This window comes from Paroedura picta, chromosome 2, assembly GCF_049243985.1.
Source record: "Paroedura picta isolate Pp20150507F chromosome 2, Ppicta_v3.0, whole genome shotgun sequence".
NCBI classification, from domain to species: domain Eukaryota; kingdom Metazoa; phylum Chordata; class Lepidosauria; order Squamata; family Gekkonidae; genus Paroedura; species Paroedura picta.
The window spans coordinates 77,779,436-77,803,193 of NC_135370.1; the positions used below are offsets into that span (position 1 = coordinate 77,779,436).

Below are 23,758 nucleotides of genomic sequence, written 5' to 3' on the forward strand. Positions count from 1 at the left end.
CTTTTCAGTGCCTCTAATGGCAGAGAAGGGCTGATGGCACACAAACAAGCTGATGCATGGGAATGGCCTCAGCTTGTCCTCTGATGTGGTCTCCTCCATGATGGCTTGTTGACATGACTGCTTGTTTAGTTGCTAGCATCCCAAAAGTTTGGTGCAGATGATGAAACCAGCTTGACCATGATTAACTAATAGGGAGAAGACTATAAGACTCTGCATTCCTCTTACCAGGCTTTAACTCCCTTTAATTGTTTACACTGGAAATAATGTTGGCCAGAGTTACCACCTAGCCCAGATCTGAAGCCATGGGCTAAGGAACATCTCACCCACTTTTAATCAAAGTGCCTCAAGTTAGCATGCATCATGCTTGCTTCCTCCATTTTTTTCTTTCCATAACATTGTGCAGTAGGGTAGTCTGAGAGAAGTCACTTGGAGGAGGGCAGGATGCTGTTCCCGTTGGCTGCAGAGGAGAGGACAGGCAGTAATGGGTTTAAACTACAAGTACAACGATATAGGCTAGATATCAGGAAAAAAATGTTCACAGTCAGAGTAGTTCAGCAGTGGAATAGGCTGCCTAAGGAGGTGGTGAGCTCCCCCTCACTGGCAGTCTTCAAGCAAAGGTTGGATACACACTTTTCTTGGATGCTTTAGGATGCTTTGGGCTGATCCTGCGTTGAGCAGGGGGTTGGACTAGATGGCTTGTGTGGCCCCTTCCAACTCTATGATTCTAAGTCGAGGGGTCAGTGAGTGATCTTTATTGCTTAATAAATACTTAAACCTGGATCGCCTCAATTATAGTCTGACATCTGCTACTACTCCACACCAAGTTTCAGAATTTCGCACTCAAGAAGGGAAGGAGGGAACATGCAATTCCACAGAAGGGTGGTTTACAACAAAAAATTGCTAATGCTGAGTGTATTGGCGAACGGCGGAGCAATGTTCTATGGGTCTAATGGGGAACTCTGTACTAAGAGCAAAGTTGAGGCCTCTGACAACTATGGTGAGAGGGAAAATTTTCAGGTACCTAACAGCACCTGTTTAATCTTCTAGGTGAAGAAGGTGGTGAAGACCATGACCACACGCACAGTACAGCAGGTGCCTGTTGGTCCTGACGGGCTGCCTGTAGATGGCTCTCCAGTCACCAACAACTACATTCAGACTATGGATAGGAACTTCAGGAAAAATACCAACGGTGGTCCCGGTGCCTACATGAGCCAGCCAGGCACAGCTACCCTTCCACGAAACTACCACTACCCAGATGGTTATGGCCGTCCTTACGAAGATGGCTACCATGGTAGTGAACACAACTATGGTAGTTTGTCCCGTGTGACCCGTATTGATGAGCGCTACCGGCCCTCCATGGATGGCTACCGAGCCCCTAGCCGTCAAGACGTCTATGGGCCCCAGCCACAGGTGCGAGTGGGCGGAAGCAACATGGACTTGAACCGCTTCCATGCAGAGCCCTATGGGTTGGAGGATGACCAGCGCAGTATGGGATATGAAGACCTGGATTATGGCACAATGACGGACTACGGTACCGCCAGGCGGACTGGGACTCCTTCTGACCCCCGCCAGAGGCTTAGGTAGGTGCATACAGCTGCGTGTGTTGTAGAAGTCCTTGGTAATAGCATGGTGTCCCTGGTGGTTGTACCGTGTCTAAAGTGGCACTGAGGAACAAACCCACAGTCTTTAGGAAAGGACTACTTTTAATTTATCTACTGTTGGGGAAAGGGCTACCTTTAACTTCTCTACTTAATGGGTTAATGTGGTTTTCAAAAGTGAACAAGTCATAGCCAAACCAGGCTTTAAAACTGTCCCCCCCCATCCTGGGCATTACTGAATATAGTTATGTATTATAGAGAAAAGGTACTTCCTCATCCTGGCTTCAGTGTCCCCATTGTGGGAGGGCAGTGAAAAAACTATCTTTTTTCTGTTGCTTTATGTGGTATATGGGGGTGGATTTTCCGGGGAGAAAAATGGTGCATATGCCAGTCCTTCCCAGGTTTCTCCCTCCAGCTGTAGCATCTGTAACTGTGAGAGGGCTATGCCATCATATTGCTCTCTAGTTAATTACAAGAATGGTGTGAGATTGTGTAACTTGGGTCTCTCAAGTGGTAAGTTGTATTGCTGAGCCATATTGCTCCAGGTTGCACTTGAATGATGGAATACAAAAAAAGGTTTCTTTGCAAGGAAAGCTTGCGTGAAAAGTGCTCTCAATCAAAATATCATGTATGGACCTTGTGTCACTGTTCTTAGTAACATGAAGATTTCTTCCCTTGCCCTATTTTGAATTACAAGGCCAGCTGCAGCAGCTGGCAAATACTCTGCTATAGGCAGGCAGATGTTTTGTCCATGTTGAGGAGACCACGGCTGTGTGAACCGTGTGGATGCCTGAATGCAGGCTGCAGTGGTGACTACAGGGCTGCTCTTCCTTTAGGTCACCATCTCTTTCTGCTGCACGATCAATAACCTTGTGGATTCTCTTCAGATGCTCATACAAGAGCGTGGCTGTGATGTATTTGCAGCCAAAGTCATCTTTGTTTGGTGCCAAAGTTTGGAAAACCTTTACTACTGAACATTCTTTTCCAATCTAGGCCAGGCAGCCTAGCAAGCTTTAGCTGCAAGGATTCTGCCGAGTGCAGAGCATAGTTACTGCCAGTGGCTTAGATCCAGAATAGCAGATCTCTGTGAAGGGAGTGGAACTTTACCACTTTCCGTCTCCTGCTGCAGCTAATGGTGTTCCCCTCCCTCCAGAATAGTATCAGTGGATAATCCAGAAATGACAGTAGATGGTAGGAAGAATAATCACTGAAAATTGTCTTTTTGCTACCCTCAACAAGTGCGTGTGTGAAGTTTTGGGAAATTTGTTAGCTTCTAGCTTCAAATAAAACAGAAGGCCCTATCCTGACTATCCTGATTTTAGGGGCATGGGCATAAATATTTCTAAAGACTTCTATTTCAGTGGGTGTGGCTGAGGCTTCTGGCAAAATAGGGCTGGGCGGTGCTGCTTTGCCTAACATGACTTGGGTTCATGCTGTCATCTTGCTGTTTCATGCCAGTTTGATCCCTCCGCCTTCCTGTCTCCTTAGAGTTTATTCCTGAGTTTGTCCTATCTTAATCCATGATAAACACTAGAACAGCATTCCAAATTCTTTCTTTTGTAGATAAAATGAAGTGGGTGGGTTAAATGCATGCACCGCATCCCTGTTGCGTAATGTTAGTTGTTACTGGACTTGTCCATATCAGTAAAGAATTCTGACCCCTTTTGTTAGTCCCTCAAGTCTGTATCTTGCTCAAGAGAATGTTCCACTGTCATAGCTTTGACTCCTGAGTGGAGGCCTACAGTGGGTAAAGTGGTGTCACACATGGCAACTTTGCACAATTACTGAATTCCACAAATTCTTCCAAACACAGTGCCAATGACTCTTGCCTAATTAGGCTTAGTACAAAAGTACCACTGAAAAACAAACCTGCAGGGTCAAGCTGAAATCAGGAGAAATGGCTGGAGGTACCAGTTGACCTCTGATTACTGAAGCAATTGGATACCGTGGTAGGACACAGTTCTCTCAGCAGAAGCCTAACTAAGGGACACTTACAACTTTAGGTTTACATGCAGCTTGTTTCCTTACTGCTCTGCATAAGGGCTTTCCATAAACTACAGAGCAACTGGTAGTTAAGGTCCCTGTTGAGTAGTCCTATCTCTGTTGAGATAGGAATGGTCATTTTTGAAGACAATCCAATAAATAGGCGGTAGGGCTCAAACATGTAGAATGCAGTGAAGTGAGTCATGTCTACCAAAGACTTGCATTCAGTACATGAAGGTTTGGGGCAAAACCCACACATCTGCATGCTTTTGGTGACAAGTCATAAATGCCAGTGACACAGTAGCTCTACACCTTGTGCTGAACCTTTCCCCATGATGTATCATTACCCATACGTGCCCTGCTCTGTGGAGAAGTAACAGCGGATATATTCTTACGGCCTTTGATTGGGCAGTAATGCCCAAGAACTCCAGCAGTCCAAAATGTCCATTTTATAAAAAAGAAAAACCTCACAAAATGTCCTGTGGCTCGATGCACTCATTGTTGCTCATGGACTCATTGCTGCTTGAACTAAGAGGCCAGTTCTCCAGTATTTGAATCCCACTGAGGTAAAAGTAAAACAACTTGCAGACTTGCACATTAATCTAAAAGTAGTATTTGCACCTCCCTGTGCTGTGTCTAACCAGTAAAGGCGTTGTGTAACTCATTGTATGCTTCATCCCTGTCCTCTAGCTTGCCAGTGCTGAAATTGCTGTGTCCTGTGCAGACTGATGAAGAGCACAGACGTCTGTGGAATTTGTGTATTTGTTGCAGTTGGCTCCTCATTACTGTCTTCTCAGTTACCATCCTGTCTTAGAGCCTTGGGTTTTCCTCTGCCTATCTATGGAAGATAGCTAGCCACATAACATATTGGCATCCTTGTTCTTGACTAAGGAACATGCTGTTGCTGGGGAGTCTGCCCTTGTGAAGGAAAGTTTAACAACTTTCAGGAGGTTCAGTATCCTCTGACTCTAATTGACCATGAGGTCACAGGACCTGCTTGGTGTGTTCTGCTGAACTTCATCAAACAGCATCCATAGAACGTGAAGAGTTGAGGTAGTCTGACAATAAGTCACTGTAGATGGTTGAGTCTTTCTCCTTTTCTTATTGTATCATCCAAGACTTTATATTCGCTTCTGCTGATTTTTGTTTTGTGAGGGTATGATTATTCTGCTGCATTTCCCCCGAATAGATGCCAGATCAAATGCCTTTTATTTGCAATAGAGCTTTAAGAATCATTGGGTTTAACTGCTGGGGATAAGATTACATGTGAGTCTGTGGTGCTTTGGGGAGTGTATGTGTGTGGGTTGTATGTTCTGGGATTTAAGAGATTAGGTCAAAAAGGGAGCGGTATGTGCTTTCAAAAATAACCCAGAAAGATGGGAGTGACTGGTGTGAACATTTCAAGATGGGAATCAACTATTAAAATTGGACATTTGTTATTTGGAGCAGCAGTTGTCAAACCTCCTTCCCTTTCCGCATTGATTTGCCTGATGAGGAGCCCATATGTATCCTTTCTTTCCCTTTCTGTTTCCAGGGGAGGTTAGAATGCATTCGTGGCTTACACAGGACTCCAGCCCAGCTTGTTGGGGTTCTGCTCTTTCCCTACAGGAACTTGTGTGTGTCCTGCAGTTTAGCAAAGGCAGCTGTTGGTTGAAGATAAGGAGAAGGTTAGACATTTATCAAGCTGTTCAGGAAAGTTGGTTACCATTGTTGATTTTTCTATTTGACGAAGACCTCGTTTTCTTTAGATCAGAGGTTTCCAGAATCATTTTGACGTGTGATGATCCAGTCAACACAACACTGCTCAGGAACTTTTCTTGAAACGTATGAAAGAAAAGGCTTCATAATATGTGCTTTTAAAACCCTCCTAGTGGAGTGCAGATTATGAACTGCCTAAAAGAATCAGCTTACTTCTGACCAGCTCTTCAGTTTTCATCAAACTGCCTACTTCATTAAAAAAGCTGGGGCCTTACAGGCCTTCTGAACCTCCATTTAAAGATGCTTTGGGGGGGGGGGCGTACGGGAATTACAATTTTTATTACATGTAATCACCAAGCACACCCTCTGCAGATGCCAGGCACTGAGAAAGTGCCATCTGATAGGTGCTTGTGGTCCCCATGGGGATTCCACTCTCCCCGGACTGGGGGTCATTGTCCGGAAGCCATTGGACTTTCTGGGTTAGTATTACTGGTGGTGAAGTTAAATGTACTTGTGCTTCCTTTGCACTCCTGCTTGGATACCCACCGAGGAAAATGAACATGAGGTTGAGCAGTGCTTTGAGGGTATCAGCAGCTGCTTTACTTGGGCCAGTTGTCTACTACCTGACATTGGCACTATTGTTATTCTACATGATCTCTAGCTGGAGGGTTTTATGTTTAAAACTAGTAAAAAAGCCCATTGTATTCCAAATACAATGGGCCCTAGCAGGGGGGGGGAGAGCGAGGGACTGGCGAGGGCAGGGTGAGGAAAGGTAGCTTACCGGTGAGAGGGCTGTAGCGACGTCGGGCAGCTCCTTCGCGGCGGGCAGCTCCTTGGGTGGCTCCTTCTCGGCGGGCAGCTCCTTTGCGGTGGGCAGCTCCTTCGGCGGGCGGCTCCCTGGCGCGGTCTTCTTGCCGGCGGCCATCTTCTTGTGCCGGCGATGCGTTTTTAGAGGCTGGGGGCTCCCTGGGCGGCGGCGGGCACGGCCCGCGGGCGCGGCCCGCGGGCGCGGCCCGATCCGCGGGGGCGGCCCCCACGGGCGCGGCCCGATCCGCGGGCGCGGCCCCCGCGGGGGCGGCCCCCACGGGCGCGGCCCGATGGCCTGCCGGTCCCCAGCCTAATAAAGGTTGGGGACCACTGGCTTAGAGGTTCTTAGAGGCCGGCTGGCTTGGAGCAACTGCGAGCTGCGCTACGCGCGGCTCGCAGTTGCTCCGGCAAGGAATCGGAGGGACCAATCGGCAGGCGCTTCGCGCCTGCCGATTGGTCCCTCCGATAGTCTGTTATGAGGAAGGGGCCAATCGGCACCCTTCCTCATCCCGGACACAGCCCGCCTTCCAAGGGCTTACTGTTTTATTTAGTCCGTGGCGCCCATGGCGCCACGGGCGGTGTAAAGATATGTTAAAATACATAAAAGTGGTTTTGTAGCAAGTAGCAGATCCTGTCTGGAGACAACAGGAGTCGTGATGACCTGGGCTTCTCTTGTTTTCCCTTCCTTCAGAGTACGCAGGTCTTTCAGCAGGGATTGTGGGGAAGGGGCTGCCTAAGCCAGTTTCTGTGAGGCTAGTGATTTGCTGGTTCCCTCATGAGGTCCTTGGCCTGGGTTGGTTGTGTTGCTTTCTCAAGACCAGAGGTCCTTTTTTGGACTGGAGACTAAATTCCATTATTGCAAGGTGTGTTCTGTGCTGGAGAGCTGTGGCCTCTCTTAACAAGGAAGCTACAAGGGGCTCCGTCTCCCCCTCGGGTCCTCTTTCGTCCAGTACTTGTGGAGACACAAATCATAGGTCTAATGATGCATCCTGACAGGCAGAGGGCCTGTTGGGACAATGATTATGAAGCAAAAGGCATAGAATCTCTTCTCCTTGCCTTGCAAAACAATTTGCCCCCAGCTTGGGATGTGACTCCTTGGACAAATGTGAAATGACTCTTGGTTGTGCCTCAACTGTGTTGTAAATAATCCGCAAAAGTGTGCTTGATGAGAGTTGAATGACAAAAGGTCGGCATGCTATAACCAAGAACAGCTGAGTCAATTTGCTGACTGTGCTTCTCTGTCTGGGTAGTAACAGCTTGGCTGCCTTGTGGCTCAGCTTGCTACATTCAAAAGGCATCTATTGTGATCGGGTGTGCCTAATAACCCAGGAACAAGGCAATATGCCTGCTGATCAAGTTGCTGACTTGATGTGTAGGAAGAAAAAGGAAGAAAGGTGGGGCTGAGTGGACTTCATACTTTATTCAGGTGAAGGGAATACGCCACCGCTCCCCCACCCGTGATAGAGGGAATGTCTGCTTGCTGTTTCCAACCAAAAAATGTCTAAAATGCAGACCCCATAGACAGACATCAAAGCTTTGTGGGTCTGGGCAGGGGTTGCAGTAGGCCTCCGAAATTCCTCCTCGGCTGCTTCAGCATTTTCCGGAATTGGGGTAACCAGAAACCTGCCCTTAAGGAAGCAAAAAACTGATCCTTGGTTCTGGCTCAGGCTCTCAGGTCTCTGCAAGAGAGCAGAATTGGAGGAACGGTTGGTGGATCTGAGCCTGACATTTGTGAGCTACACTTGTGAAATTTCTGTCTGTCTTGTGGCTTTTGAGGCTGCCTGTTTCTTTTTGCTCCTTCATTCCCTTCTTAAAGAGACACATCGTTTTTTTCATTGGCACTGGCCACTGGACAGTTCAGGGCTTGCCTCATTGTTCCAGCTGCCTGTGAAGGGCAAGAGTACGCAGACTGGAACTGTTGCGGCTGAGCAGAATTTCCAGCCTGGGATGTCATCTGTAATTAGAATGCTGCACAGTGAGAACTGCTTTGTGGGGGAAAGCTGGTCTCCCCACCCCGTTCCCCCAATTAACTGTGAAATCTGCAGAGACCATCTTAAATCAGATGTAACCACAAACATCTTAAAACAATCATCCTTGAGCAAAGCCTGCAGGTGTTATATCTGAATATCCGTCTTCGCAGTTTGATAGTGTCACTTAACCATTGAGTTCGTACAGATCTGAGTCACCAGTCTGTGCCTGTGCCAATTGCTGCATGGGTGTCCTATGATCAGAGCTGAGGAGCAAGCTGGGTGATGCAGGAGTTGACATGGCTTGGTAGCAAAGTAGCTGTTTTATTGCAAAGAAACTTCAAGAACAGACTGGAAAGGGAGAGGATTGCAGAAATGCAAGTTATTACAACACTCAAAACAATGAAATTCCCAGGATTCAACAGGCACATTAGTTTAACTTCATTCAATTCTTATATACCATACTCCTTAACAGTCCCCTCTTCTTTGTACTTTATTTGGGACAATGTAACTGTAATGTGATGTAAGTAGTATGCAATGTAATTTAAAATCTAACTGTTCTCAGGACAAGATAACAAACTCAGCACAGCTTGTCACTTGCGGGGATGCTTCCACGCTTGCGTGGAGATGGATGGGGCAAGCAACTAGTCTCTTTTAATTAATTATTTTCACAACTGGGAAAGTGTCTGGCATTAATTACTAACCTTGACATTTTTATTCCCCTCAATATTTTTGTGAATGCAACTGAACCCAAAGGACTGATTAGCTTTTCTAGCAAAGAATTATCATACTGCATATTTAGGATTTTCTGATGCAGTTTACTAATTTGCTACTAATTTACTTTCTCCTTATGATCCTTGTTCCATTGTCTGAGGAAATGTGCATGCACACTTGAATAAATCTTTGTTGGTCTTAAAGGTGCTATTGGACACAAATTTAACAGTTTAGGATTGGTGGCACAAAGCTGCCACCTGGTGGCCAGACTGGAATGGCTTCTGAGGGGAAAGGAGGAAATCCTATAGATGCAGAAAAGCCACGAGTTCAGCTGTGTGTCATGGAGGCTGACCTCTAGTGGTTGGGAATTTGCCTGTTTCTTTAATTAGGAGCTGCTTGCCTGTCTTTAACCCACTGCCTTGTTGATGGACACTGTCAGGTCAAGTTGGGGAAGATGGCGCATTTTGGGTGCTGGTCAAGGGGCTGCGATGACCTATGCTCTGAAGACTTCTGCAGTAAAAGAGGACAGAAGCTTCATCTCATGCCCAGGCCCAGGGCTAGAAAAGGACTCTGGAAAGTTTTGCCCCCAACTCCTTCATCAGTAGAAGTGCCAAAGAATTAGAGCCCTGGGGATGCCTAGCCCTCTGCTTTTGGTCTGGTAGTAACATACCGAAGCTGGCTTTCAGTGTTATCCTTGTTCTGCTGGGCACCTGTCCATTTCTACCACTGCTGGTGACTTGATTTAAAAAAAACAAAACTTGCCTAATTTCCATGTAATAGCCCCCTAAATCCTTAGACCACAGACAGCACAGAAAGCCTCTGGAAGACACTTACTTTATAGTTTATCTTTTCTCACTTGGTGGAAATCTTAATGGAGTCCCAATAACTGGCTGCTGAAACAAGTACTTGTTTGTTGTACTAATTCCAGTGTAAGGCAGTATAGCAGATGGCTGCGGTTGGTCTAATTGCCTACCTTTCTTTTTCCTATGTCTGCAGGAGTTATGAGGACATGTTGGTGGATGACTTGGGCAGAGACCAGTATTACTGGGCTCCACTGGCCCAGCACGAGAGAGGGAGCTTAGCCAGCCTAGACAGCCTACGGAAAGGAGGGCCACCACCGGCCAACTGGCGCCAGCCTGACCTCCCCGAAGTGATAGCTATGCTGGGGTTTCGCCTGGATGCAGTGAAGGCTAATGCCGCAGCCTATCTGCAACACTTGTGCTACCGCAATGACAAGGTGAAAACGGAGGTGCGCAAGCTGAAGGGCATTCCTATTCTAGTGGGGCTGCTGGACCACCCCAAGAAGGAGGTGCACTATGCCGTGTGTGGGGCCCTTAAGAACATCTCCTTCGGCAAGGACCAGGACAACAAGATTGCCATCAAGAACTGTGACGGTGTCCCTGCTCTGGTGCGGCTGCTGAGGAAGGCGCGTGACCTGGACCTCACTGAAGTGATTACAGGTAATAGCCTCCTTTGGAGAGAGGCATGAGCTTCACACCTCTCCTCGACAGGTAAAGGACTCTTAACTGTGGTGGTGCTCTCTGTTTCAGGAACGCTCTGGAACCTCTCTTCTCATGACTCAATAAAGATGGCCATTGTGGATAATGCCTTACATGCCCTCACAGACGAGGTTATCATTCCACACTCTGGGTGGGAGAAGGACCCCGGTGAAGATTCCAAGCCCCGCCACATAGAGTGGGAGTCAGTGCTCACCAATACCATTGGCTGCCTTAGGTAAGCTGAAGTTGTCTTTCAGTTGTAAATACCCCCAGTGTCACTTTGCCTTATGTTTGCAGTCCTTTTCACTGCTTTGACAGCTCTTCAGCCCAACCAGCAGGGAAAGATCAGATTCTTGAAATTAGTTTGTGGTTTTTTGTACTTTTGTCTACAAGGAAGTCTAGTTAGTGTAGTGGGGAAAGCCTAGCTAGCTGTCGATCCTATGGCTTGGATCCTATGGCTGGATTCTGAGTATACTGGACAGCATGCCTGGAAGCATGCTTCCTGTTCTGCTGGTGCTTCCATTTGCCTAACTCTTCAGTGGCCCTTTGCACAGACTGACATACGAGTGAAAGAAAGCTGCATGGTAGAGCAACATGTCCACAGGATCCAAGCCACCATATTGAATTCTAAACTATAGGCCATGAATGCCCTGTTTGTATCTTTAGTTTGGGGAGGGGAGGGTCCATATGGTGAAGGCAAGATCCTTGACATTACTGCAGTGGTGAACTTGGTAATTTGGGATTGTTAGCTACTATTTATGTTTGACCAGCAGACCACTGGGACTTGTGGATAAGGTACAGAATGTGGCATTGGCTTCCATCCTGGGTTTGTCAGAGTCAGTGTTAGGAAGTGTATTCAAGCAATGCATAACATGCAAGGCTCTAAGATGCCGTGTTTTCTTTTTTGCGGGCAAGACAGTAAGATGCATCAGAACTCAGTCATTACTTGCTAATTATTTCTAATTATTTCTAAATTGCAGAAATGTCAGCTCAGAGAGAAGCGAAGCCCGTCGAAAGCTGAGAGAGTGTGATGGTCTGGTGGATGCTCTCATATACATTGTCCAGTCAGAAATTGGCCAGAAAGATTCCGACAGCAAGGTAAAGAATGTGGGGCACGCAGCATTATTCTTCCTAAAAATAAGTGGTGCTTCTTTTACAGCCAGAGCCACAGAATGGTCTGCCTGTTAAGGACAGATTGCCTTTCTCTAGACAAAGGGAGAACAGTCAGTGAAGGGCTTTGAAGAACGATGTAGTGGCAGAAAGAAGCAGTTACTGTCACGTGAGGATTATTTTCCATCACCTGTCTCAAGACCACTGCAGTTGATTATCCTTTCCTTCCTTTTATTTATTTATTGTTACATTTCTTTTTGCCACCCACTCTCTGGAGACTCTGGGTAGTTCACAACAATATATATCATATATAGAAAATAAAATATAATTTAGGAATTTAAGTAAATTAATATATTTAAGTAAATTAAGTAAATTAATATATTTAAAAACATGAAAACCACAATCAAACACTGAATGCCTGATCCTCTTAATCCCATGGGAGAAAGCAGGGGGGGAGTCACAAGACCTTAGCTGAGATCTAATGGGTTGTGTCAGGGAGGCCAGCAATGTGTGTTGTTTTGGGCCTGGTTTACAAGCTCTGTGGAACTGATAGGTCCTGTGGGGCTGAAAAACCCCTGGCCCTGCTTGAAGCAGTTTGATCTCCCTGGGACCGGGGATCCTGTACAGATTTTGGTCCCCATATCTTTCTGGCATGTATGGGGTTTTAGAAATCTTCACTCCCCTTTAGGGCTGACCGGATTATAGGCCAGAGCATCTGTTTCGTGTAATTGAGCATCTGGGCTCCCCAGATCAATTTTAGAGTTAGAATGGCATGCAAGAACAAGGATGGGACTGTCCCTTATTTTCAGGGGGAAATGTCAGGTACTGGGAGCCAGATTTTCTATCCTTTCCCACTCTCTCATGAGTCAGTACCATGATTTTAATTTCATTTTTCTGCATTTATGTCCTGCTATTCTGCCTAATGGAGACCAAAAGCCACTTATATAATTGATTTCATTTTTTCTCACAACAACCCTGAGATGTAGGCTTAGGTGTTGAGTGTGCATCTGGCCCAAGGTCACCCATGAAGCTTCTTTGACAGGCTGAGGATTCAAACTTAGAGCTTCCCAGAACTTGACCACTACGCAGTATTGACTTTCTGTACCTCTGGCCAACGTCTCATCCTTTTGGGCAAAGAGATGGGAGGGGTGGGTGTAGTCACCACTAGCATCTTTCCCAAAGCAATTGCAGGCCTTAACCTAACAGACTAGGATGGTTATATATCAGGGTTATAGACTCTTGGTGGTCACTTTTGATGAACTGTCCAAAAAGTGTAAACTTGTGGTTCATGTTACAGTTCCTTGTTCTGGCTGAGTAGGCGCAGGCTCCCTGACGATCTTTGCACTAAGGTGCTAAATGCTTACTGGCCTTGCATGCCCTGGTGTGTATACCAGGGACCCTTGAATGAGAGCTTCACTCACATTTAACTTGAGAATTTTCTGTCTTTTGTCAGCTTGTGGAAAACTGTGTCTGCCTTCTGAGGAACTTATCATATCAGGTGCACCGTGAGATCCCCAATGCGGAGAACTATAAGGAAGCCCCCCTCAACGTGGCCAACAACACGGGCCCCCATGCTGCCAGCTGCTTTGGTGCCAAAAAGGGCAAAGGTAAGATCCCAGAGGCTGTGCAGTTTTCTGCAGATTTAGGGAGGGCATTTTCTAGTGCTTGAAATCACCCTTGGCTTTGGAGGACAAGCTGCTGCTTGCCACACAAGCCTTTTGTAGCTGTGGTAACTTTCTGGCTCTCCTGCTCCTTACCTGTCATGGCCTAATACCTTATATGGTGGGCTTTTTTTTTTTTTTGAGTGTGTCAATCAAGGTGATGGCTGGGTCTTCAACTAATCTGGGGCCTATTTCCCCTTCTCTTTGCTTTCCTTCCAAACGGCCTGTGGTCCTGCTGGCATCTCTTCTCTATTGCCTCCCTTCTTCCCTGTCCTTCTGTCCGCCAAAAGACGAGTGGTTCTCCAGAGGTAAGCTGAGCTCTTTGGCATGCGTATCTTTGGTTTTAAAACCGCATAGCGTTGCAAACAGCTTTCATGTCTTCCTTCTGCCCTTGCCCACTGGATAGGATTCTCACCTATCCAGTAGCTTAGGCATGAAACAGGACTCTTATGCAAGTTCTGTGTTACTACCCATTCTTGGGAGCAGGTGCTGGCTTTCTGCGTGCAACCATTGGAACTGCCAGAATATTCATTGCAGAGTGAGGTGAGGGCTAGCTTAAAGTCACTTCACAGGTTTGTAAATCCTACAGACCACTCTGAAAATGCACAGGTTGTGTCTTGCAGCCCTCCAGGTGGGGCCTAGAAGTCACCCAGAATTACAGCCGATTTAAGGAAGACAGACGAGTTGCCCTAGAGCAGCCTTTCTCAACATTTTTACCCTTGAGAAACTTCTGAAACATTCTTGAGGCTTCAAGAAACCCCAGAAGTGCTACGGTCATGCAGAATATAGTTCAGGAGCATAGCTGTGTACATGCCAGGACCCCCTCCCCTTCCCACCCGCTCCAGGGCCACCGTTGGCCGTTTTGGAAGGAGGGGAAATGGGTTGACATGACCTTATATGGACCTACCACCTGATAAATGTTTAACAAATTAAAAAGAATATAGAGCAAATGAACTCCCACCCATTGGGGAAATCCTTCCAGGGCATACTGGGTGGGGATGTTGAGGGAGCAGAACCATTCCTCTCACCTTTGGTAGCAGCAGTTTTCTTTTCTTGAGGCTAGTGTGAAATGGAAGGTAGGTTGACCTGACAGTTGTGACTTCCTCTGTCTTTTGGAAATTTGAATTAACTGGGGAGGGGGGGGAGGGCTAGTGAATTAGTAGGGTATTTACTTTGCGTTTATATGGTCTGAAATTCAGTTTTTGGAATCTTCTGAAAGCACAGGTATGTGTGTGTCTTTCTAGAGGATGCCAGGAGACTTCCCAAGCTTCCTACATGGTACTGGTCTAGATGAGCCATTGTTCTGGCCTGAGTCCAGGTAGTGTGATGGCTACATCCCTCCTAATACTCAGCAGACCCCAGCCGTGCTCTTTGTTCTCAAAACTTTAGTTGTCAAGTGGGGCAGTAGAATTTCCTTATTAGTTAGTATAGGCAGTGAAGAGCTTCTGTGCTTGGGAGACCCTCCTTCCCTTCACTAATGTCATTTCCACTCTTTCAAGGTAAAAAACCAACAGAGGATTCTTCTGCTGATATAGTGGACTTCCCCAAAAGACAAACTCCTGCAAAAGGTACCTTTACCCTAAAAACATAACAAGGGAATGCAGAAGGGGAAAGGTCTTCTTCAGTGACGCTTATCTCCTCATCAGTGGCTTCTTGCTACACATAGTTTCACATGCACATTCTTAACTAAGGCAAAGGATATGAGTTACACGCTGTTGAGACCTGTTTTATTGAGGGATTGGGTGGAGATGCAGATTGCTCTTTTGCTTTAAAAGTGATCCCAACTCCTGAACCAAAGGTATGGTAGAAGAAGAGGAAGAGTTGGTTCTTATATGCCACTTTTCTCTACCAGAAGGAGGCTCAAAGCGGCTTACAATCGCCTTCCCTTTCCTCTCCCCACAACAGACACCCTGTGAGGTGGGTGAGGCTGAGAGAGCCCTGATATCACTGCTCGGTCAGAACAGTTGTAAAAGTGCCACGGCAAGCCCAAGCTCATCCAGCTGGCTGCATGTGGGGGAGTGCAGAAGCAATCCTGGCTCACAGGTTAGAAGTTGGTGCTTCTAACCACTACACCAAGCTGCTATGTAGCTGTGCTGGAAAAACTGGTACCCAAAAGGGAAATAAAAAACCCAACCTAAAAACAGGCAAGAACAGAAAAGGTTAGGGATGAAAGCAATTATAAAAACAGAAACATTTTATTGGAGCTCATATTTAAAAACATTAAAAGTTGGCACACATCAAAAGTTGGCACACATCAAATAGCTGGGTGAGTACCTCTCATTTTGGACCTTTTGTCAGAGCAGCATGCAGTAGGACTCTCGAATATCCAGGGGAGGCATAAGATACAAGCTGGCTGAGGATTCTGCTAAATAAGAACACATTGCAGGACCAGAACTAGTTTACTGGATTAAATAAGTCTTTTCTCACACACACACACACACACACACACACACACACTGTAATATTGTACAAATATATTTTTGCGTGTATATCTGTCAATTCATCTCTGATGAAGATCTGTTAGATTGAAACACATTAGGCACAAGTCCTATCTCCCTGGCAATACTAGTGTACTCACCCAGATATTTGATGTGTGCCAACAGATACTTTAAATGTTTTTAAATATATGAGCTCCAATCAAAGGCTTCTGTTTTTATAATTGCTTTCATCGCTAACCACAGTGGCCTCAGGAACTGGACCTGAAAGGTCAGCATTGAGAAATCCAATGATTGTAAGAAAAAAGTACTTTGTATTCAGTGCATCATTACAGATGTTTCAGCAAAGCAATGAAAGAATCATCATGGAAGATTTCAGTTACCCTGAAATCTGAGAGGCCCAGCTTTGCTAAACATGGGTTCTCATATTTATTTGTTTTACAAAAAGCCTTTCTGGCTGTTTAAAATAGATGATAAAGTACATTATAAAATGACTAAAACGTACTGTAATAAAGCAATTTTAGGAGAGTTAACAGAAAACTTGGGGAAGTCTGTTCAGAATGCTCCAGCTGCATTTCCTGCTCAGAACTGGAAATGAAAGTGTACTCTTGGGTGGGGGTTAATATCAGATGGCCAGTGATCCTGAGGTGCAGGGTATTCCAATCGAACAGTGTTAAAAAGCAGCATGTCTTGGTGGTATCCCCGCCTTCTAAAGTGAACGGAGTGGTTTCATGGCCACTTAAAGCAAAGTTCTCATAAGTCTCCACTCCCCCAGTACTTGATGGGCTTCATCTATAACTCCTCTCCTCTTCCTTTGCCAGGCTATGAACTTCTCTTCCAGCCGGAAGTTGTCCGCATATACATCTCACTGTTGAAAGAGAGCAAAACTCCTCCTATCCTGGAGGCCTCTGCGGGAGCCATCCAGAACTTGTGTGCCGGCCGCTGGACTGTGAGTGAAGTTGGCTTCTGTTGTTTTTTTTTAAGGAAGCTTGTGAGAGAGCCATTTTGTGCTGCAACTGTTGCTGCAGCAGGTGCTCCCAGCTAGGCTGCTGTTTACAAGATGCTCCTGGGCAGTGCCTGGGTTTAGCCCCACTACTGACCTTCAAGCCCTGCCTGCAAGGCTCTGGCAAGCAGTGAAAGGAAGGCTCTTGCTCACTCCATGCAGGTCTCTGCTCAGTCTGGTCTTCTTACTCGTGATTCATTGCTCTAGTTTCCCGTCCTTGGCCTGTCTCCATTGTGTCTTTTCCTCATCTCCTATACCCAATCTCTTACCCTTTCCTCCCTCATAACTTTTTCCCTCTCAAAATAATTATTGTTTATTTCTTTTTTTGCATAATGTTTGAGTTTCAGCTGTACATTTTAAGTTACAAAATTGAGTCAGAATCATAGAATCATAGAGTTTGGTAGGGACCTCCTGGGCCATGTAGTCCAACCCCCTGCACTGTGCAGGACACTCACAGAGTGGACCAGAATAGCCAAGGGTTTTTCAGACCTGATATCACTCCACAGCTACTTTCTCCTCCTCAGTGGAAGTACAATCTTGTGGTTGACCCTATGTCCAAACTCCCTCATAACCTTTGAGCTTTCCAGACAACATCTGCCAGGAATTCATAGAATCACAGAATCATAGAGTTGGAAGGGGCCAGACAGGCCATCTAGTCCAACCTCCTGCTCAACTCAGGATCGGCCCAATTAAATCTGAATTAAATTGCTAATTAAATCTGAAGAGAGCCTCCCAGAGTTAGAGTGTGTGTGTGCACTGTGCTTTGTTGTACAGGTAGAGTGAAAGGCAGGTATGTGAGTGGCGAGTAGAAAAACCTTAAAACAATAAATAAATTGCACCTTAATATCTATGTTTCATTGTAAATGTATATTGTACACCGTCCTGAGCAGCTTGGGAGGAGCAGAAGTGACAGAGGAAGTCCTGTATGAATTGCTCTCAGTATAATGACTGTGAGAATCTACCTTCTCGTGCCCATTTCAAAACTTGGATGTCTTCCCCTTTTATGCCTTTGCCACTGAGTAATGGGGAATTTCCAGAATAGGACAATGAATCAAAATTATGGCAGAGAAGATAATAAGCCACTTTAAGCATGTAAGATAACTTGTAAATAACCAGAGTTGGTATAATACTGAATTAGTTGGGTTTGGGCTGTAAGAATGTTTCTAACGAAACTGTAGTGCCTTAAAGAAGTTGGTGAGGCTGGGGAGCAAAATTAAGAACAAGAACAAGCTGAGGGTATCTCTCATGCTCTGTGCTAATGTTGTCTCTTGCAGTACGGGCGGTACATTCGATCTGCGTTGCGCCAGGAAAAAGGCCTGTCGGCCGTTGCTGACCTTTTAACCCATGATGAGCGTGTGGTGAAAGCTGCATCTGGAGCCTTGCGCAACCTGGCGGTGGATAGCCGCAACAAAGAGTTGATAGGTGAGAGCAATAAGCGTAGGAAAGGTGGAGCTTATTGTATATTTTGTGGGTCTTATCCAGGGGAATTTTTTACTGACATATAAGGATGCATGCACACTCATTTTAAACCAAGCTACCACTTCATAATTGTTCAGTCCTTTCTAAAATATGCTGAGAACAAGAAAGGGAGTTTTTAACAGATTTTATGGCTTTCATATGCCTCTGTCACCTGGACACAGCCTATAGACCACATCTATAAAGGAAAATTAACAATTCAAGGCTTATGGTGGAAACATATGCAGGAGAGTTGTATGTAGATAACCTTGAATACTAAGTGTCCCTTATTGAATGCCTAGCTTGATAAGTATCAGGATATTCCATTAAAAAAAAAAGCAGAAGCACCCCTGATATGGGTGAACCTTATACAGTTGAAATTGCAGTTCAGTAGCCATCATGTGTGTCCTTCTGTCGAAACTTCTTTGATTTTGTCCTGCACAACCCCTAAGGAGTTTATGTGCTTCTCCCTACTTCTGTTTTAGAACATTTTTGGAAAGCCACATTAGAATAGTCCAGGTTGTGGACCATCATTGTATTAATAGGTGCCAGATGGGGCGTTGAAGTGAGATTAAAATATTTTTGCTGCTGCTTCTTAACCAGACCAATAATCAACAAATCTTAGAAGGGCAAACTAATGGGGATGCTTGAATCCTGTCCCAAGATCTGAGATGTTTGTGCTATGGAAGCTTTATCCTTTTTGAGAGCAGAACAGTTGAAAACTGAGCAGGATATTCAGAATTTAGAGCAAGGCAGAGACTACTTCATGGGAACTTGTCATATTTCTAGCATTTTGTCTGTTTTTTCCTGGATGGTGACCCTGATCTACTCTCAACTCTAGGTAAGCATGCTATCCCCAGCTTAGTGAAAAACTTGCCAGGGGGACAGCAGATGCCAGCCAAGAACCTCTCTGAAGATACTGTGGTCTCTGTGCTGAACACTATAAATGAGGTCATAGTGGACAACTTGGAAGCAGCAAAGAAACTGCGGGAGACGCAAGGCATTGAGAAACTGGTACTAATCAACAAATCTGGGTGAGTGCAGCCCTAGTAGGGAATTGTATGCTAATGAAGCCTTCCCAAAGGTTTTGTAGGGTGCAATACTCCTGCTCATATGTATCTTGGTCCCTCCTGTCAGGAATCGCTCAGAGAGGGAAGTCAGAGCAGCTGCCCTTGTACTACAGACGGTCTGGGGTTATAAAGAGCTACGGAAGCCGCTTGAGAAAGAAGGGTGGAAGAGATCTGATTTCCAGGTATTTGCAGATTGAATAAAATGTGTTAGAGGGGCTTGGTGGGGGGAGTTGCTGTACCTTAATTGCATGGGTAGTCAACCTGTGGTCCTCCAGATGTTCATGGACTACAATTCCCATTAGCCCCTGCCAGCAAATGCTTTCTCCTCCACATCTGGAGGACCACAAGTTGACTACCCCTGCATGGACCAACAAATGGGAGGCTATGGAGAAGATTTCTGGGGCTGGCAACCCTAATTGCACTGCCATTTTTTAAGATGAAAGATAAATAATTGTCCCAGGCCTCCTGTGCAGAAGAAAAAAAACATTGCATTATCTTGGTACGTAACTGGTCTCTCTCCAACCCCTTAATTTCTCAAACAGAGAGTTGACACATTGGCCTTATTGTGAACTTCTGTTGAGAAAGCCATTCAAGGAAGCATTTAACATGCCTGCCTGCCCCTCACATAAGGTGCTGTGCATCTGTCAAGAAGAGTCACAGAAGCAGAGGCCCATATGTGTCCCTGCTGGAGTACATAGCAGAGCTCTGAGCCAAAGAGGGTTCTTGCCAGATCTAAAGATGTGACTGAGGCAGTCCTCCTTGCATTCCCACAGCTTTTGTTCTTGCAGCCCCTACCCTCTCCGGATGTGGTGGGACTTGGTGCTGCTAGTGATTCGATGGCTTCTGAGGCTTCAAATGTCTAAGGAGGTTTCTTGAAAATGCAGGTAAAAAAAGTCCCTGGTGTAAAGTATAAAGCTACATAAAATTATCTTTCAGGTGCATCTGAATAACACTTCCAGAAGCCAGGGTGGTAACTCCTTTGATGACAGCACCTTGCCTCTCATTGATAAGAACCAAAAGGGAGGTAAGTACAAGGTTGGCTGGCATTTCTGCATCTGTAGTCCCAAATTCTGTGTCAGAAAAGGGACCAATACTTTTTTAAAGCTCAAGTTCTGATACAAAAATAAAATCATGTTCTTGTCAAAGAATCACTCCTCTGTGAGTGCCATTCTGACTCTACTAAACTTCCACTTTCTGAGTTTGTATGTTGAAAGTTTAGAAAGCAAGCATCACTTGGGACAGTTATTAAAATATATGTAAACCTTTTGGAACAAACCCGGTCGGTATGCTTTCTGTATCTGCCAAAACTGCTTCTGCTGAAAAGGAAACTGCAAAGAGCAGCCTAATGGCAGGTGGGCTAGTCTGATCACGTGACGGCTTTGCCCTGAGGGGTACATGTGGCCGGGAGAGCTTGCTGGAAGCGAAGGCAGCCAGCCTGTGTCATCACAGTAGCTCTGTCCCTGACCCCTCACCTATGCATTGTTGAATGCTTCCACAATTATTAGGCCCAGAAACTTAGGAGAGCAGGGAGTCATATACGGTAGTGGTCCCCAACCTGCGGGCCACGGCCCGGTGCCGGGTCGCAAAGACCATGGTGCCGGGCTGCGGCTCCACCTCCCCGCCCCCCCCCCCCCGCAGTAAAAAACTTCCCAGGCCACAAGCTTGCGGCCCGGGAAGCTTCTTACTGCGGGAGGGCGGGGAGAGGGAATCAGGGCCGCGCCGCGCATCGTGTGTGCGCGGCCCGATGTGCGTGCACGGCCCGGCCGCGGCCCGATACATGGGGGCGGCCCCACGGGCGCGGGCGCGGCCGGCCGGTCCATGCGGGCGCGGCCCGATGCCCTGCCGGTCCCCAGCCTCGGAATGGTTGGGGATCATTGATATACGCTACAGTTCGTATTAGACATACCCATTCATTTAACCAGGGAATTACGTATTTGAGCATGCATGGGGTAGAAATGCCACCAAAACGTGCATATTTTAAAAAGCACAGTGGTTGATGAGCTCCTTGACTAGCTGTCTCCCTGACATTCATGATTGCCTGGTAAAAGGAGTTTTGCATTTGGTTGAGGAGAACCATTCACATGAACATACCTCTTTGGTATTTATTGAAGTCTTTAAAGATATTTAGAATCCCTTCAAAGGCCTTTGCTCCCTACCTTTTATGGAGGAATTTTAGTTTTCAATATTGGTTCCATTGTAAGGAAGGATACTTTGTTTAGTTATTGTATTATTGCAGTTGACACTGGGGGCCTATGGTGGCATCTAAATTGAAAGAATCTGTGAGAACCAGGACAGGCTCAGGGTTGAAAAAATCATAACTTTAGAAATCGGAACCAAAATTTGAATACAAAAATGATTTAATATTATCCTCTATCTTCTAATTATACATTTGTCATTGAAACTTTGCAAAAGAAGGTAATTGCATTATTGTCTTCCATTGTGCAAAGTTACCCTTCGGTTTTTTGCTCATGAGAAATGCCTGCTTAGGGCCTTCATATAAAACATTGACCAGTTAGCCAAAACTAGAATTTTTCTGTATTGATTGCACTGTTTTTAAAAATTCTTTGTCTAGACAAGAAATCTTCTCGAGAAGAGATTCAGATGAGCAACATGGGATCAGGTATGGGAACTTTCAAAGCATACTAGTTTTCCGATAGAGCTTTTCATTTTATCCGTACTGGAATGACGATTGCTGATATTACCAAGCAATGGACACACCACTCCTTCTGCACGGCATCCAAAGTATGCTTACCTTTGGCGTGGTTGAAATTTTGTCCTCCTTAGCTAAATCTTGTGTTTGGACACAACAGACTGCATAGACATTAGGTCATCGCCTTGTATCTCTGCAGGATCTGTGTTGAGAATGAGCCTCCTCCCACTACAGTTTGTGCCTTCTCAATGCCTAGGGATTCATTTATGGCAGTGGTTCTCAACCTTCCTAATGCCACGACCCTTTAATACAGTTCCTCATGTTGTGGTGACCTCCAGCCATAAAATTATGCAAGTGTTTTTTCACAGAAATTGAACTGAAACTTGACAAATGGTGTGAAGATCCATTGTTCATGATTGTATATAAATTGTCTTTTTCTGGGGTTTCTCAGTTCAGTTCTGCCTCTTGTCCCATCATGCCAATCTCGCTCTTTTCTGCTGCTCCAGACAGACGCCTGCAGGAGGAGTGGCAACAGTGGCAGTGCCCCCCCCCCCAGCCAAGCTGCTTACCCTAATGCGCCCCCTGTGATTCAAGCTGCTTACCCTAATGTGCCCCCTGTAATACGTCCCCTGTCATTCAACTCCCAAAGGGGTCCTGACCCCCAGGTTGAGAACCACTGATTTATGGCTTTCAGTCAGTGTGCAGTGTTCTCTCTTCCTAGAAGATGAGAAAAGATGTGTAGTACAGCATGTGGAACTGTGGCGTTCTCCAGTGCTTGTATATGTACCCTATTAGTAGACACTTATTCCCAGTTGACAGCCCAGCAGGCTGCAATAGGGGTCTTACTGGGGAAAGATGAAGATAGAATCTCTGTAGATGTTTCAGATTTGGGAGTAGCCCAATCTCCTTCAATATCTATATTGTACATGCACACATGATCTTCAAATTGATATGGCTGATATGATAGCAATAGGCTGAGGTTATTGGCCTTGTTTCTGCCAGGATTTCCCAGAACTGAGCAGCCTTTTGGTGGGTGACAACAGCATCCATTGGGTATTTCTTCCTTCTGGCTCCATGGGCACATGAGTATCTCCACTCCAGCCTATCGCTCATCAGTCATTGTTTGCATCTTTGGGTTTAGTATTTGTAGCTCACCTCATTTCCAAGATTCGGGGGAGACCATATTGTCCTGCTGTGACCCCAATAGTGAGCTTGTGGACATTTGCATCTCCTGAAGCTCTTCCGTATATGGTGGTAGGATATGACAATTGTGCTTGTTGCCTGACTGGTGGGCGAGATTGAAAGGTGCAGTTGGAGGCAGGGGAAGCTGTTCTCTCCCTTCTCAAACCGTGGGTCTGTGTGAGACTGCCTTGTCCTCAGTTGTGTCCTTGGTTTCAGATAACTACTCTACATTGAATGAGAGAGACCATAATAGGACATTGGACCAATCTGGTGAAGAAATGGAATCTATGAAAGGAGCACCACTGATGGTAAAGACTTGTGAATCCTATTGGCGGAGGTCCAGTCATTTAGTAGGGACTTGGGGCACTGAGGAATGGAGAGCAGGTGGTGTTGGGGAGGGGAAATGCTGAATTTGTGGTCTGGAAGGCCTACATTTCTGAAGAATGCCTTGAGAATAATGCTAAGGGACTCTTTCTGATTTCTTGGAGAGCTGCTGCATGGCCTGTTAACTAACCCGCCCTTCTCTTGTTGACCTCTTGGCCCTCCACCAGGCTCCTTGTCCTTCTTCATTCTTGTCAGTGACTTTTCAGATAGCTGCTTTTTTCTTCCTTTGTCCAGTAGCATCTTAAAGACCAACAAGAATCCCAGGGGTTTAAGGTGCTTCTGGATTTAGAGTCTTGCTCTTCTCCTGCAGACCATCGTGGCTACCCACTTTCCCTTCCCTTATCTTCTGTGTAATATGCTACTCCTACTAACAATACATGTGTCTACCACAGGAGGAAGGGGAGGAGTCCTTTGAGGAAAATGACCAGTTTTATCCTCCTATGGTACGTTCTTCCTTTTCAGAGAGGCTCTTCTGTTTCTATGTATTTAAACGAACTAATCTCAAACTTTCACAGGGTCAGATCTGGGGTTTCATTCACTCT

General features: G+C 45.9%; 1 protein-coding gene across 15 annotated transcripts in view; it reads left to right on the plus strand.

Moving 5' to 3' along the window:
• The window catches only part of CTNND1 (catenin delta 1), a 56,330-nt gene that overhangs the window by 30,508 nt on the left and 2,064 nt on the right, over positions 1–23,758 (plus strand). For 12 of the 15 annotated variants that reach the window (XM_077321019.1, XM_077321024.1, XM_077321028.1 and 9 more), the window contains 15 exons: positions 1,048–1,580; positions 9,764–10,227; positions 10,318–10,501; positions 11,247–11,364; positions 12,830–12,983; positions 13,328–13,345; positions 14,537–14,605; positions 16,294–16,421; positions 17,750–17,897; positions 18,772–18,964; positions 19,068–19,182; positions 19,937–20,024; positions 21,573–21,620; positions 23,049–23,140; positions 23,609–23,659. In XM_077321019.1, coding sequence (XP_077177134.1) covers positions 1,048–1,580; positions 9,764–10,227; positions 10,318–10,501; positions 11,247–11,364; positions 12,830–12,983; positions 13,328–13,345; positions 14,537–14,605; positions 16,294–16,421; positions 17,750–17,897; positions 18,772–18,964; positions 19,068–19,182; positions 19,937–20,024; positions 21,573–21,620; positions 23,049–23,140; positions 23,609–23,659 — 2,403 coding nt within the window. The remainder of the gene's footprint in view (positions 1–1,047; positions 1,581–9,763; positions 10,228–10,317; positions 10,502–11,246; positions 11,365–12,829; positions 12,984–13,327; positions 13,346–14,536; positions 14,606–16,293; positions 16,422–17,749; positions 17,898–18,771; positions 18,965–19,067; positions 19,183–19,936; positions 20,025–21,572; positions 21,621–23,048; positions 23,141–23,608; positions 23,660–23,758) is intronic. The other 3 variants (XM_077321027.1, XM_077321026.1, XM_077321025.1) reach the window with 2 other exon arrangements.